Consider the following 18,244-nt stretch of genomic DNA (forward strand, 5'->3'; position numbering starts at 1 on the left):
TACCATGCAAATAAATTACAGGAATGAAGGTGGAGAAACAAACTAAAACAGATTTTTTTAAAAATTGTTTAAGCAGACAGTAATTCACTAACATTTTATTTAAAACAAAATAGGTAGCAGGGGTCTTAGTTCAGATTGGTTGGCCAGAGCAAGACTATTCTGCTCTTGGAGAGACAGAACAGCCAGTAGAGAGTTTGCCTTGCATGTGGGCTGACCTGGGTTCAATCTGGCATCCCATATGGTTCCCCCAAGCACCTCCAAGAGTGATTCCTAGTCCAGAGCTAGGAGGAACCCCGAAGCACTGCCAGGTGTGCCTCCCTACCCCCAGCCAAACACACACACACACATAAAGCAAAAACCCCTAAGTTTGGGGGCCAGAGCGATAGCACAGCAGATAGGGCATTTGCCTTGCAAGCGGCCGACCTGGGTTCAATCCCCGGCATCCTATATGGCCCCCCAAGCACCGCCAGGAGTAATTCCTGAGCATTGCCGGGTGTGACCCCAAAAGCAAAAAAAATAAAATAAAACCCTAAGTTTGGAGGCACAGGGATAATACAGGGGCAAGATAATACACTTGCCTTGCCAACCTCTCTCCCTGGCACTACATGGGTTCCCAAGTCACACCAGGGGTCAGTCCTGAGCTGTTAGTCCTGAGGAGAAAGTTTGCCTGGACACCACTGGGTATGATCCCCAAAGTTACAAAGAATATCAGGGTTTGGGGCTAGGGATATAATACAGCAAAAGGGTGCTTTCCTTGCACACAGCAGACCCAGGTTCGATCCATAGCATCCCATGTGGTCCCCCAAGCCCGCCAGGAGTAATTTCTGACTGCAGAACCAGGAGTAACACCTGAGCACCACTTGATGTGGCCACGGGGGAGAAATGTATCAGAGCCAGAGAAGTAGTACAGAGGTAAAGGTGCTTGCACTGCATGTGACCAACCTCAGTTTGATCCCCAACATCACATATGTTCCCCCAGCACTGCCAGGAGTGATCACTGAGCCCAAAACCAGGAGTAAGTCCTGGATATCACTCATTATAGCAAAGCAAACCCAAAAGAAATAATTAAAAAAAGTCCTATCATGAATTTCCCCTCCTTAGGAAAACAAAAAATATCCCTTTTTAGAACCAACAAAATGGGCAGGAACAAAATGACACAGAAAGCCAAATCACCCTACTTTCAGGGCAAACTATTTACCCCTTGATATTTATTTTCCATAACTTAATCTAAATCTAAGATACTACTGGTTAAGGGACTAGAAAGAGATGGTAGTCAGACCATCTCTATTTCTTTTTTTTTTTTTTTTGCTTTTTGGGTCACACTCGGCAATGCACAGGGGTTACTCCTGGCTCTGCACTCAGGAATTACTCCTGGCGGTGCTCAGGGGACCATATGGGATGCTGGGACTCGAACCTGGGTCAGCTGTATGCAAGGCAAACGCCCTACCCACTGTGCTATCACTCCAGCCCCAGACCATCTCTATTTCAAGATTTTCTGGGGCTAAGGATATACAAGCAGGTAAGGGACTTCCCTTGCATGCAGCTAACCAGTTGGATCCTCAACACCTGATTTAGTTCTCTGAGCCTTGCAAGGAGTGATCCCTGAATGCAGGGCCAGGAGTAAGCCCTAATCACACTGCCAGGTTTGGCTATATATATACATATATATATATATACATATATATATATACATATATATACACACATACACACACATATATAGAGTTGCTTCTCTCTTGGACTTTACAATTATGTAAATTATGAAACATCACTAGGCAAATCTTGATTCAACTTTGAAATGTCTTTTATGTATCACAGCAGGAGGGCTGGCTTGATCAGTAGAGACTAAAAGCAAATTATTTGTGTTCTAATTTTCCACAAATAGAAAACTCACAAGTCACAGAAGGGGGTGTTGAGAAATTTCTAAAACTAGTCTAAAGCTGAAAGCAAAAAACAAGGTAACTAAAGGGATGTATGAGAAAGCCTCACTCCATCCAGGTTAGAAATTGATGCCAACAGGTTCAATTTTATCTTAAACTTATGTGACATTGATTCAGATCCTCTTATTTTTTTGGTCTGTCTCACATCTTAAAACAAAGGAGTCCCTTTCAAGAATGAGTTGTTTCTTTTTTTTTTTTTTTGCTTTTTTGGGTCACACCCAGCGATGCAAAAGGGTCACTCCTGGCTCATGCACTCAGGAATTACTCCTGGCGGTGCTCAGGGGACCATATGGGATGCTGGGAATCGAACCCGGGTCGGCCGTGTGCAAGGCAAACGCCCTACCCGCTGTGCTATTGCTCCGGCCCCTCAAGAATGAGTTTTTTAAAATGTGTTGCATCTTTCACTTTTCCGAGAGGTTCTAAACCTCTCTCGTGTAGTTAGTAAATGAATAGAGTATGACCTTCCTTTATGTTGTAAGATCTATTGCCAGTAGTCGAACTGATGATTTCTCAAATCCAAATACTTAATCAGTGTTGGTATTGGGGGCGGGGTTGTCTCCTTAGGCAAAAATCTGCTTTGAAGAAACATCTTCATTTCCACCAAGAATTTCTTAAGGAAGCTAATGGTCTGCAGTGGACACACAACATTTCCAGACCATGGGTCTACTCTTATTTCCAGTTCCTACAAATACCCAGACCTTAAAAGCAGAAGAAAACTGAAAAGTAAGTTCGGGCAGGAACTTCTTTCTGAATTTCATACTAAGCCAAATTATTTCCATTTCATTTGGTTTGCCTCAATCCACACCCACCTTCACTTTTAAGAGAGCCATTCCCGCCTCCCTTCACACATACTGACTCAGCCCAGTTCAACTCAACAAAATCCTTTGTTCTTTGGAAACACATAAATCTAACTTTCATATCTAAAATTGTCCGTATTTCAGTAAGACTCTAGTTTTCATTTCAGTTTATAAGACATTGTCTTAGAAAAGTCAACGTGTTTCATTTTGGCCAGTATATCTAAAAGATGCAAGTATATGGAAACTCTGCAATTCTGAAGAGTAGGTAATTCATATATCCATTCCTGGACCCTGTTTAAATGTCCACTTTTAAATGGCCCCTAAATTTTAATGTCTACTTACAATAAGACATTTTAATGTTCACTTTAAGTTGATATTTGATGAAAAGAAAATGAGCTATTAAAGGCTTTCCTTTACCCTCAAAGTAGATTCTAGAGCTGCATTTGTCCAAAAAGCAGTTACATGTTGCTTGCTATTTAAAACATTCAATTCTCCAGTCACACTAGCTACCTTTCAAATGCTCAAGAGCCACCATTGGTCAAAAATTATTCTCTCAGATATTTTGTCTAGAGCCCTTAAAATGACCAAACTTGGAGTTTTCCTCCCAACTGGAACTTTTAAGAGACACTCACAAAACTCCATTTTTAAAGCCACACTCAAAATCATACTTAAAGCAGTCTTTTTTTTTTTTTTCCTTTTTGGGTCACACCCGGCGTTGCACAGGGGTTACTCCTGGCTCTGCACTCAGGAATTTCTCCTGGCGGTGCTCGAGGGACCATATATGGGATGCTGGGAATCAAACCTGGGTTGGCCGCATGCAAGGCAAACTCCCTACCCACTGTGTAATTGCTCCAGCCCCAGTCTACTGTTTTTTAAAAGTCCTTTGTTTTGTTTGGGGGGGGGGTGGGTTTGGGCACAACCAGCGATACTCAGGGACTACTCCTGGCTCTGCACTCAGGAATTGTTTCCAGCAGTGCTCAGGAAAATGTATGCAGGGGGGTCAGACTGTACTATCATGCTGGCACCCAAAGGTCAAGCTGTTTGTAAATGAGTTCTTTCACTCATATGTAAGGAAGAGTTTTGAATGGATCACTTGTCTTTACTATCTTTTAGTAGTTTTAGAGGGTGAGACCTTTTAGCAAGTTAAGTTACATAAAAAAAGGTTTTAAAGCAATACCCCCCCCCCAATACACAAATTTCCTTTGGCACCTCTCTATACTTCACTGTTCAGTTCTAAAACTTAGTTTTTACAGATGATGGCCTCAAATATTCTACTAAAGCATGTAAAACTATTAGCTGTCTGAAAGAATGTACCTCTACATAGAATCCAGAAACTCATTTATTTTGTTATTTGACTTACTTAGATTGGATACTTATTTTTATTCCCTGCTTTAAGTAATTCATGTTCAGTATGAATCAAAATGGTCATAACACTGATGAACTTAAATGATACTTTTCTCAAGCATGTTGACCTATAGAAATAAATGTATAAATAAATAAATGTACTATCACTTATTCATGTGACTTGTTTAATAAGTCCAATGAGAAAAATTAAACCAAGAACAGAAGAACAAAAACTTCAGGAAAGCATCCTTGTGGAGAACCTTAACATTACCAAACATATTTTCTTCCTTCTTTAACAAGTTTAGGATGTTGCAGTAAAGCACCAGGTAAAAGTGGCCACCTTACATGGTATTCAAGGTCCCTTCCAAACTTAAGTTCTATTAAGTTGTTGCTGTGAAATGTTATTTTGTCAGCACTACCACACCAGAAACACTTTTTTTTTGTTTTTGCTGTTTGTGTCACACCTGGCAGTGCACAGGGGTTACTCCTGGCTCATGCACTCAGGAATTACTCCTGGCAGTACTCAGGGGACCATATGGGATGCTGGGAATCAAACTCGGGTCGGCCGCAGGCAAGGCAAATGCCCTACCTGCTGTGCTATTGCTCCAGCCCCCGAGAAGCACATTTTTAACTTAACTCATCGCAGAATGTAATGCATTTAGAAGAGATTAATAAACTATATATATATATATATATATACAAGAAAATTATCTCCCCAGTAACCAAGCTCACTCAGATGCTGAGCATCTTTAGAGATTATTTTTTAAATTAACTATAGCAGAATGCAATGCATTTAGAAAAGTCTAATAAACTATATACAAGAAAAATATTTTTCCAGTAACCAAGCTCATTCAGATGCTGAGGCACCTTTAGATATTGAGATCAAAGGATACAAACTAGTCATCAGACAGTTCAAATGACCTATCAGATTTGTTCCTTGGTCCTGACAGAAATATGTAACTCACAGAATAACTGAAAAGGGAGTGCAATGTTTGAAAGGGTGATGACTAGTCCACCCTTGGGTCCAGTGTATAGGGAGAAGGGCAGAGAAGGAAAGAAACTGAAGAGAGAAGAAAAGAGACAAGGAACAACAAGGAACAACATTGCTGATGTAACGGAGTGGTACGGCTAAGCATTTAAACCACAGTCAGCAACACTGAAAACGAGAGATCCAAACTTCAACAACCAAACTTAAAATGGTGCTGTCAAGATGGCAGGCTGGGGATGGTGGTGGGCGGTGGGTGGAAGGGAAGCTGGAAACCCTGGAGAAGCAAAGAAGACAACACTGGTGGTGGGATTGGTACATGAACATAGTATGTAAAACCCAACTCTCAATAACTCTCTAAATCTTGGTAGTCTAATAAAAATCTTTTTAACAAAAGGAAATATGTAGCTTAATGAGGATTTCCTAGAAATGGAACTAAATTCCTTGTTATTATTTACTATATGATAAATGCCATGTGATAGTTTAATAGCCCTAGTTTACCTACACAAAATATAAGTAAAATTAATTTTTCAGTTAGGATCAGATAAAAGAACTGACACGGCAAGCCAGTTCAACAGGTGACTTGAGGGGGTATTCTGTAGTTTATTTTTTGCTTTTGAGATAAATCTGCTTTTCATTTATTTGGGATGGTTTTCTGAGGACTATATGCAGTGCTGGACTCCGAACCAGTATGCAAGACAAGCACCATAGTTTGTTTTGGGTTCACACCTGGCAATGATGAGGGGTTACTCCTGACTCTGCACTCAGGAATTATCCTTGGTGGTGTTCAGGGAACCAAATGGGATCCCAGGGATTGAATCTGACTCATCTGTATACAAGGCAAGTGCCCTACCTGCTGAACTATCACTTAGGGCCCGCACCTTTGTATATCTCAACAGCGCCTTATTTGCTCTTCTTTTAGTTAGAAAAATTCTATTTGGGGTAACAAGAATTGAACTATGTAATGAGTTGCTGAAACATTACAATTAAAAGAAAAAGGTAAGCACTCTAATAAAGAACTTGGTATTTTAATTTGACACAAAAGTTTAAATATTTTGGAAAGAAATGAAAGAAAAATATAGACATACCAAAGCTTAACTAAGCAAAGAACATTTTGTAAATTGTTAAAAAGAAAAAAGATTATCTTATATAAATCAAGTAAAAATTTTTGTTGTGCCCATTTATTCAACGCATTGGTTAACTATCATAGATATATGCACCATACAGGAATATCAAGTTTTGTTTTGTTTTAACAGAACAACGAGCATTTAAGATATTGTGGCCTTAATTAAATCCTTAATTCAGAAGGCACTTCAGTAACTTTCAGTGCTTCAAAGTCAAATTTTTCATTGTACAGTTCTGAAGAAAAAATGTATTTGTACCATGTATAAATCAATTTCCAGTACTATGCAAGAAAACTGTTTAGGCATTTTTTTCTGTACAATTAAAAATAAAATGAACATTAGTACGGTTTTTACAAATATTTTGTTTATTTTAATGAAGCTGGTACAGACAATGTCCATTTAAAACCCATATCCCAGGCCAAAAAATACAAACAAAATCAAAAAAGAGCAGTGTTCTGTTGTATACACTTCTGCAGGAATAACTTTAACTGCTAATAAAAGAACTTTTCTGGGATCTTCTGACAAGATTTCTCCTTAATCTTAAAATGCTTTCTCTTCAGTGAAGCCATCTTTGGAGTTAGTCATTACTCTCATAATAGCTGTCATCATTTCCAATCTGATATTCCTCTTCTTTTGGTCCATACCCTCAGATTTTAAAAGTAGCTTCAAGTTAAGGAAGGGTCATTTTCCACAGTTCAGTTCTGAAAAACTTCCATCTCCCACTGAAAGGCATAGTCCAGGAGTGAAGCATTCACATGCTAGAACTTCAGGGCCAATTGAAAAGTCATTATGGACACTTGCATTGGTCGATCTTATTATCACAAGCCTGAAAATGCACAGTCCCTGCAAAAGGTGGCCTTTCTGTGCACACAAGTCATTTTCTAAAAGGAGAGGACAATATGAAGGGACTGAGGTTTGATCATCAAAAATCGGCACAATGAAAACAAATGATAATGAATAATGGGCACTAGAATTCAAATTACCAGATGTTTTAAAGAGATTGGGTGCCTGTTCTCAATTCTTTTTTGAACACCACATTACAAAAGAACTATTTTTAAAAATAAAAAAGGATTGAGGGAAAAGAAAAAAAATAAAAAGAATATCTAAACCCTTGAATGACCCCCTGTTTGTTCCTGATAAACTTCAATCACATCTTCTTCTTCCATCCCCAGCTGTAAAAGAAAATTAAGAAAAATAAGAGTATTATTTTTAAGTAGGCAGCAAGTATATGTCTACACTATTTCAGAGAACAAAAAGAAACAAAATTAGTCCATAGTTGCACTGTCCTAAAACTATGACACCTGATTCCTCTAATCTAAAGAACTGGAAGTATGTCTTTCCTTCTGATTCTATGAAGTCATTCACTTTGTGGAGTCAACTGCACTTCCCAGCTTATTCACTCTATACTAAACTAGGTTTTTGACAAGTATCTTAAAGGAGTTTTAAATCTAATGAAGTATGCACAACAGCTTAGATAATAACAAGATATCCTATTTTCTAAAGAGCAGTTATTTTCAGATTTCAATCTGAGGGACTAGGAGATGGTCTGCATTCAGGAGGCACAGGTTCAAGCCCCAGCATTATATGGTCCCAGAGCACCACTCGGAACCACACGTCCAGAGCTGGGAACAGCTCCAAGTAGGGTCAGGTATGGCAGACTCAAGGGACCATACGGGGTGCTAGGGATCAAGTCTTGTCAGTCATGTACAAGATAAGCATCCTACCTCTGTACTCTCTTCAGCCCCTATTTTTAAAAAAAGGAACAAAAGGAATTGGAGCAATAGTACAACAGGTAGGGTGTTTGCCTTGCATGCGGCCAACCTGGGTTCAATCCCCGATATCCTATATGGTCCCCCAAGCACTGCCAGGAGTGATTTCTGAGTGCAGACCCAGGATAACCACTGAGCATCACTGGGTGTGACCCAACACCAGCTCCCTCCCCGACCCCCCCCCCAAAAAAAAAAAGCAACAAAAGAAGGTCTGGAGCAATAGTACAGGATAAAGCATTTATTCGCCTTACACTTGGCAGACAAAGGTTCAATCACCAGCACCCTGTATGGTCCCTCGAGCACTCATAGGAGTAATTCCCGAGCACAGAACCACAATTATTAAGCCCTAAGCATTGCTGGGTGTGGAAAAAAAAAAAAACCCTAAGTAAAAAGCAACGAAAAATTAAAAACATGATTCTAGTTGGGTTTTTCTGTGTATTATTCTTGTTATACAATTTTCTGTGTTAACTTTTCTGTAACTTTTCTTGTAACTTTTCTTTTCTTGTAACTTTTCTTGTAACTTTTCTATTTCAAACTTGGGGCCAGAGGGGCTGGAGCGCATAGCCAGGAGGGAATTTGCCTTGTGGCCAACCCAGGGGATCTAGTACAGTAGGTAGGGGATTTGCCCTGCAGACAGCTGACCCAGATCTAATTCCCAGCACCCCATATGGTTTCCCAGGCCCATCAGGAGTGATCCCTGAGCACAGAGCCAGGAGTAAGCCCTGAGCACTACTAGACATGGCCCAAAAACAGAAGAGGGAAAAAAAAAAAACAGAAAAAAGTTATAGTTATAAGCACCACACACAGTCCCCTGAGCACTGCCAGGAGTGATCCTCAAGCACAGCTAGGTGTGGGCGCAAAGCCAAACTAATAAATTAATATTTCCACTACCAAAAACACCCCAGAAATGTCATTTTTGAATCTATGTCAAATACTTAACTTTCAGATGCCTCAATAGGCAGATAGAAAGTTTGAGTGTACATAAAGAAAACCACATTCTTTCTGATAAAACTATTAAAAAGACAGTAGCACTAAAATATATCAACCAAGTTAACAGAGCAAATATACTGATATATATGATGTTTTCGTGTCAAGTTCTTAAGTTAGTCTGAAAGTTAAAATTAAACCATAAAGTTATCATCACCAAGAGATTATCTGCTAAATTTGAGGAAGACCTATCTACACTGTATTACTTATGACAAGCTCAGTACTCAGTTCCCACTGCCACCTCTTCTTTCATTCTGATGAATGATATACTTAATCACAGAATGCACAAAGAAAGAGCAACTGAATACCAATGAAACATTCAATGTAAAACTTATAATTTTTTGACTTTGGAGAAGAAATTATACTTACTTCTTTTGGAGTGTGATTATCAGCAATTCTCTGACCTTCAAAGAGAAACCTGAGCGAATTCATTGGAACTCCCTAAAAAAGTTAAAATATATATATATGTATATTACAGATACATATAAAAATATATACATAACGCCTTTAAAGGAGAGTAACAGAATACACAAAGAACAAATATGAGTGCTTTAACAGAATGTTAACTAAAATATTAGGCATCTTTTTACAAGACACTCCTTGTACCAACACTGCAACAACTCTGGAAGAAAGGCATTTCTCCCTTATCTTCCCGGCCTCCACCAGTTACGGGGCCATACCCAGTGGTGTTTAAAGCAATACTAAGGGACCATCTGGTGCCAGGAATGAACACAGGGTTCTTACATGCAAAGATGTACTTCAGACCTTTAAGCCAACCAATTAAAGCTGGAATCTAAGACTTGGAGATGGCACACAGTCATCCAATATTCTAAAGCCAAATCAATTCCTTAAACCTGTGTTCCTGACCACTATTCTATAGTCCTCTTAAATCTGTACAGTGAGAGAGAGAGAGAGAGAGAGAGAGAGAGAGAGATCCCCCTATATTAGAACTTTTCAATATTCACTATGCATAAATATGAGCCCCGGCAAGTTTGCTCTTCATTTGATTTATAAACTTTTCCAGTTTATATTAAATAAGCATCATTGAAAAAGAATTTTAATTTGGTTTTTGGTTTTGGGGCCACACCCAGCAATACTCAGGGCTTATGCCTGGCTCTGCACTTGGGGACCAAACCTGGAAAGGCTCTTTTATAAAAAACAATCTTGTGTTGGGATCCAAAACATTACTATTGAGAGCCACGGATGTGGCTAAGTAGCAGAGCATATGCCTCATATGTGTCAAGCCCTGGGTTCAACCCCTAAAAAACTATTTAAAAAAATATTATATATGAATGTGTATTTCACCTTTCACATGGCCGACCTGTGTTCGATTCCTCCACCCCTCTCGGAGAGCCCGGCAAGCTACCGAGAGTATCAAGCCCGCATGCCAGAGCCTGGCAAGCTACCCGTGAGTATTGGATATGCCAAAAACAGTAACAATAAGTCTCTCAATGAGAGACATTACTGGTGCCCGCTCGAACAGATCGATGAGCAACGGATGATGGTGAATGTATATTATATACATATATATATACACACACACATACATTCATATATATATCTATTATATGGGCTGGAATGAGAGTACAACAGGGAGGGCACTTGCCTTGCATGCAGACAACCTGGGCTTGAGCCCTGCCACCATATATGGTCCCCAAGCCCTGCCTAGTGACTCCTGAGATTTAAGCTCTTTTACAGGCCATGATCCAGAGACTCATAAATCTCGAGAGAGAACAATAAGATGCAGAGATTCTTTCAGACCCCATGCCAGGCTGAGTCATCCATGGTACCCTGGAGAGGGACGGGTGAGCCCCCAACTGCCCAAACAGAGCCCTACCAGCCGAAAACCCCCACACTCCATAACCATCACCATGCTCCCAACTGTACTCCTCTGCTCAGAAGAGCCTCATCCAGAAATTAATCTGTTGAAAAACTCAGGTATGCAGGTATTGTGACTGAAATCTCAAGGCTTTCACGGAGTCAGGGATGGGCTATCTCCCCCCCATCTCCCTGTACTTCCAGAAGTCCTGACAGTCACACACGTGCCCCCAAACCCCACCCAGTTAAAAATTTAACTCTAGGGGCTGGAGTGATAGCATAGCGGGTAGGGTGTTTGCCTTGCACGCGATCGACCCGGGTTCGAATCCCAGCATCCCATATGGTCCCTTAAGCACCGCCAGGGATAATTCCTGAGTGCATGAGCCAGGAATGACTCTTGTGCATTGCCAGGTGTGACCCAAAAAGCAAAAAAAAAATTAACTCTAGCTGTATCACCTTGTTAAAAAATCTGGACTTCCTGAAGCAACTTCTCAAACCCTACAATACAGATAAACTATCAAAACAGAAACATTAGTAGAGCTTATTTTTATAATTCTGAGTTGCTTTTCAAATTCGTTCCATCCACATACCTTAAAAAATTCAAATTTTGAGATGGTTCAACAGGGGGTAAAAACAAACAAGATATGAGGACTACTGTTGAGGTTTTTTGGTAAGTTTCCTTAAAAGAGAAATTAGTAACACATAAAGCACCGTATTTAATACCAAAACATACAAACCTGTCTTTGACAGTAAGATTCTTTGAGTTTCTTGAGATGTGTGGTCATTTTCACTTTAAAGTGAATCTCACTGCTATCCTAAGGAGAAAAGAGTAAAAAAATTATCCCTCTTTGTGCAAATTATTTATTTTGCTTGAACCAAATCTTTTTAGTTAAATTTTTAAAGATAAAATCTCTTCATACAGGAAATATAAAGGAAGAGAAATAGAGAAAAAATACTTTCAGACCAAAATATTTTTTCCCTCAGGTAGCTCCAGAAGGAAAAGAATCTCATATACCTTTTTAGTTTTGGGATTGTACTCAGTATTCTCAGTAACTACTCCAGGCTCTGTGCTTGAGAGTAGCTAATGGCAATGCTGAGGAAGCCTGCAATGCCAGGGACCAATCCATCCAGGGCATCCTGGGCAGGAAAGCATGCTCTCATCCCAATGAGTTACCTCTCTGGCACTGGACCAAATTATTTGACTGTTAAAAATAATTATTTTTAAGGCCGGATTAATAGTACAGCAGGAAGTGTGCTTGCCTTGTACACAACTAACTTGGGTTCGATCCCTGGCATCCTCCCCCCATGTAGTTCCCTGAGCACTGCCAGGAGTAATTCCTGAGTGAAGAGCCAGGAGTGACCTCTGAGCACACCCCACCACCATGAAGCTTCCCTTTCCTCCTCCCCACCAAATAATGTGTGGCTGAAGGTGATCAAACCTACAAAGCAGGCAGAGGCCATAAAATAATAGAAGAATCAGAAAGCTCAGCAGTAGAGTGTATGCCTGGCCAGCATGAGGTCGTGAGCTGGATCGCTAGCAACGCACTACATCCAGGCGTGATGATATGGCATTACTGTTAGTTCAACACCCAGTTTTAAAACTAAGCATTCAATCAAGCACAGCAGGCACCAAAACCATCATTTGTGTACCTCAACTAAGAGTGTGACCCCAGTGAGCACATGTGCAAACACTGCAACCTGATATGCAAACCACCACTCCATAAGCATCACAGCTAAAAAAACATGCAAGCACCACAACCAGGCATGTTTGCTAACCTATCATTGCAACATCAACAACAGCAAAGGGAAAGAAAGAACTTAAAACTTTTTTCTGGGCCAGAGCAATAGCAGAGCAAGTAGGGTGCTTGCCTTTCATTCGGTCAACCAGGACTTGATCCCAAACATCACACATGCTCTCCCAAGGCCCTAGCAGAAGCCCATACACCAAAACCATAAATAAAATCATTTTCATTTAAATAGACCTGTATGTAAATTTTTAAAGCAACATTCATTTGCAAGAGTCAAAATAAGGGCTGGAGAGAGATAGTATAGGCGGGTAAAGCACTTGCCTTGCATGCAACTGACCAGGGTTCAATCTCAGGCATCCTATATGATTCCCCAAGCACTGCCAGGAGTGAATCCTAAGCACAGAGCCAGAAATAACACCTGAGCAATACCCGGTATGGCCCAAATACAAAAGAAAGTCAAAATGAAGGCACAACCCAAATGCCCATTAGCTTAGGAATCAATGTGATGTATTTATACCACAAAATGGGAAATCACATAAATAAAATATTGAGGGTCAGAAAAGTAATGCAGTGGGTAAGGCACTTGTCTTCCATGAGGCAACCCTGGTTCAATCGCATGTGCACATTAGGACGAAGCCCTGAGCACAGGTGGATATCGCAAAAACTAGAAAAAAAATGAAATGAAATATTGAAGGATCAGAGACGAAGCTCAAAGGTAAAATGCTTGCCTCACATGGGTCAGACCATAGGTAAGATTCTCGAGCAGCAAAAAAAAGGGGAAGAGCTAGTACAACAGAGAAGGAGCTTTCCATGCATGCAACTGACCCTGGCACCACATACAGTCACTGTCAGCAGTGATCGCTGAGCATAACCAGTGTCCTCCCTCTGCCCTAACATACACACACACACACACACACACACACACACACACACACACACACACACACACACACACCACACACTTCTTGAAGTCTTTGTTAAGTGAAAAAAAAAAACATACACAAAAGATCATATGCCACATGATTACAATGTTCATAATAGAAAAAGCCCTAAGGACAGATAGAGACAAAGTTTTTTACTTTAGTAGTTGCCAGAAAGGCTAAGGAGAGGAGGATGTTGAGTGATCTAGTAAGTACAATGTATCTTTCTAAGAGGATAACAATGTTTCAAAAGCAAATCAACTAAATTAGACACTTTTAAACAGTGAATTTTATGGTGTTTAAATTATCTCTTTACTAAAAACTTTCAAAATAACCAGCAAAATTTTGCATCTCAGTATACATATGCTGCCTGAGCCCTTGTGCTGCTTGTGCCCATGTGGCCGAGCACATGTGGCCCCCAAGCACATGTGTCACCTGCATCTCCCCTCTTGAGATGTGTACTTTCATGCTGGAGTGTGTGTGTAGGGGCTCTCTCCACTTTTGGAGAAGCCGGTATTCTCTCTTGAGCGCACTGCACTCTCACTATCTCTCCTTCCTTCCCATTCCAAGAAAACCTCCAAATAAAATGTTTTACTTAAAAGAAAAAAAAAATTGCATCTCACAATGGCACAAAATTAGAGGACTTAATCTTTTGTGTTTAGAAAAAGATAAAGGAATCTTTTTTTTTTTTTTTGGCTTTTTGCAACGCTCAGGGATTACTACTGGCTCTGCACTCAGGAGTTACTTGTAGCAGTGATTAGGGGACCATATGGGATGCCAGAGATCAAACCCGGTGGGCCATGAGTTAAGGCAAAAACCCTACCCGCTGTACTGTTGCTCAGACCCCATTAAAGGAACTTTAATAATGGGAGTCCACTCCAGTCTTTCATCCTTTAAAATAATATAATTTATTCCTCCGATAATTTTCAGCTAATCTTATTAGCTCACATAATGTTTCCCAAACTTATTTGGCCTATCTTTTCAGAAAGCAATTACTAAGTGTCCTCCTGGAAATCTACCTTCCTTAAGTGAAAAAAGGAAAAAAAAAAAAAAGGCCAATTGCACCTTGGATGGCCACTGCCCTCTGCATATTTGGGGATAGGGGTGGCACATTTAAGGAAAACTGGACTAACGTCTCAATATGCGTCAATAAATTACAGGTCAAGGTCTGTCTAGAGAAATGAGGTGTAGGAAAGAGAAAAGAATCAGGAAAAGGTTAAAGGTCTTTGTTTAAGGGTTGACCTACCTGGCCTCACCACTCTGCTGTATTCTTTTTTTTTTTTTTTTTTTTGCTTTTTGGGTCACACCTGGCGATGCACAGGGGTTACTCCTGGCTCTGCACTCAGGAATTATTCCTGGTGGTGCTCAGGGGACCATATGGGATGCTGGGGATCGAACCCGGGTCAGCCGCGTGCAAGGCAAACGCCCTACCCGCTGTGCTATCGCTCCAGCTCTTTACCAAATGAATGACTGCAAGGGCAAGATTTTAACAAACTTTGTTCTTTAAGAAGAATTTTTTTTTTTTCGGGGCTGGAGAGATAGCACAGCGGGTAGGGCGCTTGCCTTGCACGCGGCCGACCCGGGTTCGATTCCCAGCATCCCATATGGTCCCCGAGCACCGCCAGGGGTAATTCCTGAGTGCAGAGCCAGGAGTGGCCCCTGTGTATTGCCAGGTGTGACCCCCCTAAAAAAAAAAAAAAAAGCAAAAGAAGAATTTTTTTTTTTTTTATTTTTGGGTCACACCTGGCGATGCACAGGGGTTACTCCTGGTTCTGCACTCAGGAATTACTCCTGGCGGTGCTCAGGGGACCATATGGGATGCTGGGATTTGAACCCGGGTCGGCCGGGCAAACGCCCTACCCGCTGTGCTATCTCTCCAGCCCCCAGTCTGCTGTATTCTTATACTTGCCACTGAAGCATGCTAATCAAGAAAAAGGCTTTATATGAAGAAATTACAATGCTCTAAATCTGCCCAAGGGAGTAATTTTTTTAAAGTTATTAGTATTTTGTTCCCCCAGATATATAGATGGAAATGCCATTTTCTTGAAAACTTGCCTTCCTTGATTTTTCCTATTTCAGAAATTATTCACACATTCAAGGAGATTCAATGGAGAAAAATAATGAAACTCACCTGTCCAATAACTTTCAGCTTTATGTATTCTCCTTCCTTCTTATCCCCCAAGTCCTCAGTTGAAGGTTTTGCCTCCTAAAAGAAAAGCAAAACTCAAGATGAAATTTCCTATAGGCTCCTTAAATTACTTCCAGACTAACCATTACTTTCACTCAGGAAACAAAATCTACATTTGCAAACACTGAGCATTTCTTTTCATAAGTCAATTAAACAAAATAAAGGGGTCTATATTATCTGACAGCAAGGGTTCTAAAACTTGCCTTGTGCATCAGAATCACCTGATGAGATCGTTGGGCTGCACTCCCAGTATTTAATTAGTAGGTCTAGGTAGAGATGTAATTTGCATTTCTAACAGCTAACATGTTGAAATGCTGCTGCAGGGCCTACTCTATAGCACGGTATGGTAGGGGGTGTGTGTGTAGGGTGTTTCGACAGGAAGTGATTCCTGAGCACAGAGCCAGTACTAACCCCTGAGCAATGCCAGGTATGATCCAAAAACCACCAAAAGAAGAAAAAAGGGAAAGAAATGCAGCTGCACCAAGGAATAAACTGGAAACAACTTACAATCCACTACTACCAGTATTCAAGAAAGTCTGTCCTTTGAGTTCTTTGTGGAGCGGGAAGGGGGTGGGGGAGGCAGGTAGAGGTTGGGTGACACTCAGATGAGCTCAGTTACTCCTTGTGGGCTTGAGGGATCAAATGTGGTGTCAGGAATCAAACTGGGTTGGTGTGTGCAAGGCACCTTACCCACTCTATTATCTCTCTGGCCCCCTCAGAGCCTCTAAATTCTTTTTTATTTTATTTATTTATTTTATTTATTTATTTTTTGCTTTTTGGGTCACACCCGGTTTGCACAGGGGTTACTCCTGGCTTTGCATTCAGGAATTACCCCTGGTGGTGCTCAGGGGATCATATGGGATGCTGGGAATCGAACCAGGGTCAGCCTGGGTCCTCCTTGTGCAAGGTAAACACCCTACCCGCTGTGCTATTGCTCCAGCCCCACCTCTAACTTCTTTTTTTTTTTTTTTGCTTTTTGGGTCACACCCGGCGATGCACAGGGGTCACTCCTGGCTCTGCACTCAGAAATTACCCCTGGCAATGCTCAGGGGACCATACAGAATGCTGGGAATTGAACCTGGGTCCACTGCATGGCATGCGAGGCAAACGCCCTACCCACTGTGCTATCACTCCAGTCCCCCCACCTCTAAATTCTTAACCGAATATTCTGAATCCAAGATTATCTCCTCATTCTATTCAAAAGTAAATTATGCCAATCACAAAACACATTAAGAGGAGCCAGAAAGTTAGTACAACAGGCAGAACACTTGCCTTGCACATGGCCAAACCTGGATTCAATCCCCAGCACCCCAAATGGTCCCGAGTCCCACCAGGATTGATCCCTGAGCATAGTGCCAGGATACATACAGCCTGAGCACCAGTAGGTGTGGCCCAAACACACAAAACAAAGCAAGAAATAACACTTTTTAAATACTAAATGTAGCACAAGGGCTGGAGAGAGAGTACAGCAGGTAAGGTCAGCCTTGTATGTGGCTGACCCGGGTTTAATCCCAGGCATTCCATTTGGTCCCTGTGCATTGCCAAGAGCAATTCCTGAGTGCAGAGCCAGGAGAAATCCCTAAGCACCACCAGGTGTGATTCCTGGTACAGCGTATGATCTCCCACACACCCAAGCAGAGTCAGAAGAAGCCCTGAGCATCACTGGAATAACCTCAAACCTTACCCCCACAACAAACAAACAAAAGAACCAAACCACAACCTCACCGTATCAGTAAAAGCAAAATCAATTTAGAAAGAAATACCAAAAACTAAGTAGTAAAGGTCACCTGAGGAGTTCTGGAAAGGGCAGAGATTACAGGAGTTAAAGAGATTGCCGGAGGGACCCGAGTGATAGTACAGTGGGTAGGGCGACCAGGGTTCGATCCCTAGCATCCCATATGGTTCCCCAAGCACCACCAGGAGTAATTTCCTGATTGTAAAGCCAAGAGTAAGCCCTGAGCATCGCTGGGTGTGATTCAAAAAGAAAAAAAAAAAAGTGCTTGCCTAAGCTGACTCTGTCTGGAATCCTAGTAATGAATAGAGTTCCCCCAAAACATGGCCAGGCTCACTCCTCAACAGTCAGGAATAGTCCCTGACTGGGTGTGGCCCAAACCCTCCTTCCCCACCCCCACAAAAAGAGGCAGAGCAAACTTTTATATCGTTATTTTTGATTATGCAAACTGTTACATTTAATCTAGATAAGATATGTCCACCAAAAAGGGAAACCAAAATAAGAAAAAATACAAAGAGTAAGTAAGAAGAGGAAAAAGAAAACAGTACGAACACAAGAGGGTTAATAAAACACACTACAGGAAACACAGGCAAAACTTCCATGATACTGACTTCAGAAATGAGGGCAATGATGCAGCCCCACTGGCAAGAAAAATTAAAGCAAAAAAAAAAAGCAATAGGAACTCCATCAGACTAAAAGATTTCTGAGCGTCGAAGGAAACTATCACTAAAAAAGATACTCTATAAAATAGGGAAAAAGGGGCTAGAGCAATAGCACAGCAGGTAGGGTGTTTGCCTTGCACACGGCCGACCCGGGTTCGATTCCCAGCATCCCATATGGTCCCCATAAGCACCACCAAGGGTAATTCCTGAGTGCAGAGCCAGGAGTAACC

At 41.1% G+C, this 18,244-nt stretch overlaps 2 protein-coding genes across 2 annotated transcripts in view; one reads left to right on the forward strand and one right to left on the reverse strand.

Moving 5' to 3' along the window:
• KIAA2012 (KIAA2012 ortholog) overlaps positions 1-7,204 on the forward strand; it is a 130,473-nt gene extending 123,269 nt beyond the window's left edge. Inside the window, exon 21 of the mRNA XM_055122694.1 lies at positions 2,505-7,204. Within this exon, the coding sequence (XP_054978669.1) occupies positions 2,505-2,643 (139 nt within the window). The 3' untranslated portion in view covers positions 2,644-7,204. The remainder of the gene's footprint in view (positions 1-2,504) is intronic.
• SUMO1 (small ubiquitin like modifier 1) overlaps positions 6,533-18,244 on the reverse strand; it is a 34,824-nt gene continuing 23,112 nt past the window's right edge. The window contains exons 2-5 of the mRNA XM_004601278.2: positions 15,564-15,638; positions 11,502-11,579; positions 9,316-9,387; positions 6,533-7,362 (exon numbers count right to left, since the gene is read on the reverse strand). Of these exons, the coding sequence (XP_004601335.1) occupies positions 7,294-7,362; positions 9,316-9,387; positions 11,502-11,579; positions 15,564-15,638 (294 nt within the window). The 3' untranslated portion in view covers positions 6,533-7,293. The remainder of the gene's footprint in view (positions 7,363-9,315; positions 9,388-11,501; positions 11,580-15,563; positions 15,639-18,244) is intronic.

This window comes from Sorex araneus, chromosome X (assembly GCF_027595985.1).
Source record: "Sorex araneus isolate mSorAra2 chromosome X, mSorAra2.pri, whole genome shotgun sequence".
In the NCBI taxonomy this organism is placed as follows: Eukaryota; Metazoa; Chordata; class Mammalia; order Eulipotyphla; family Soricidae; genus Sorex; species Sorex araneus.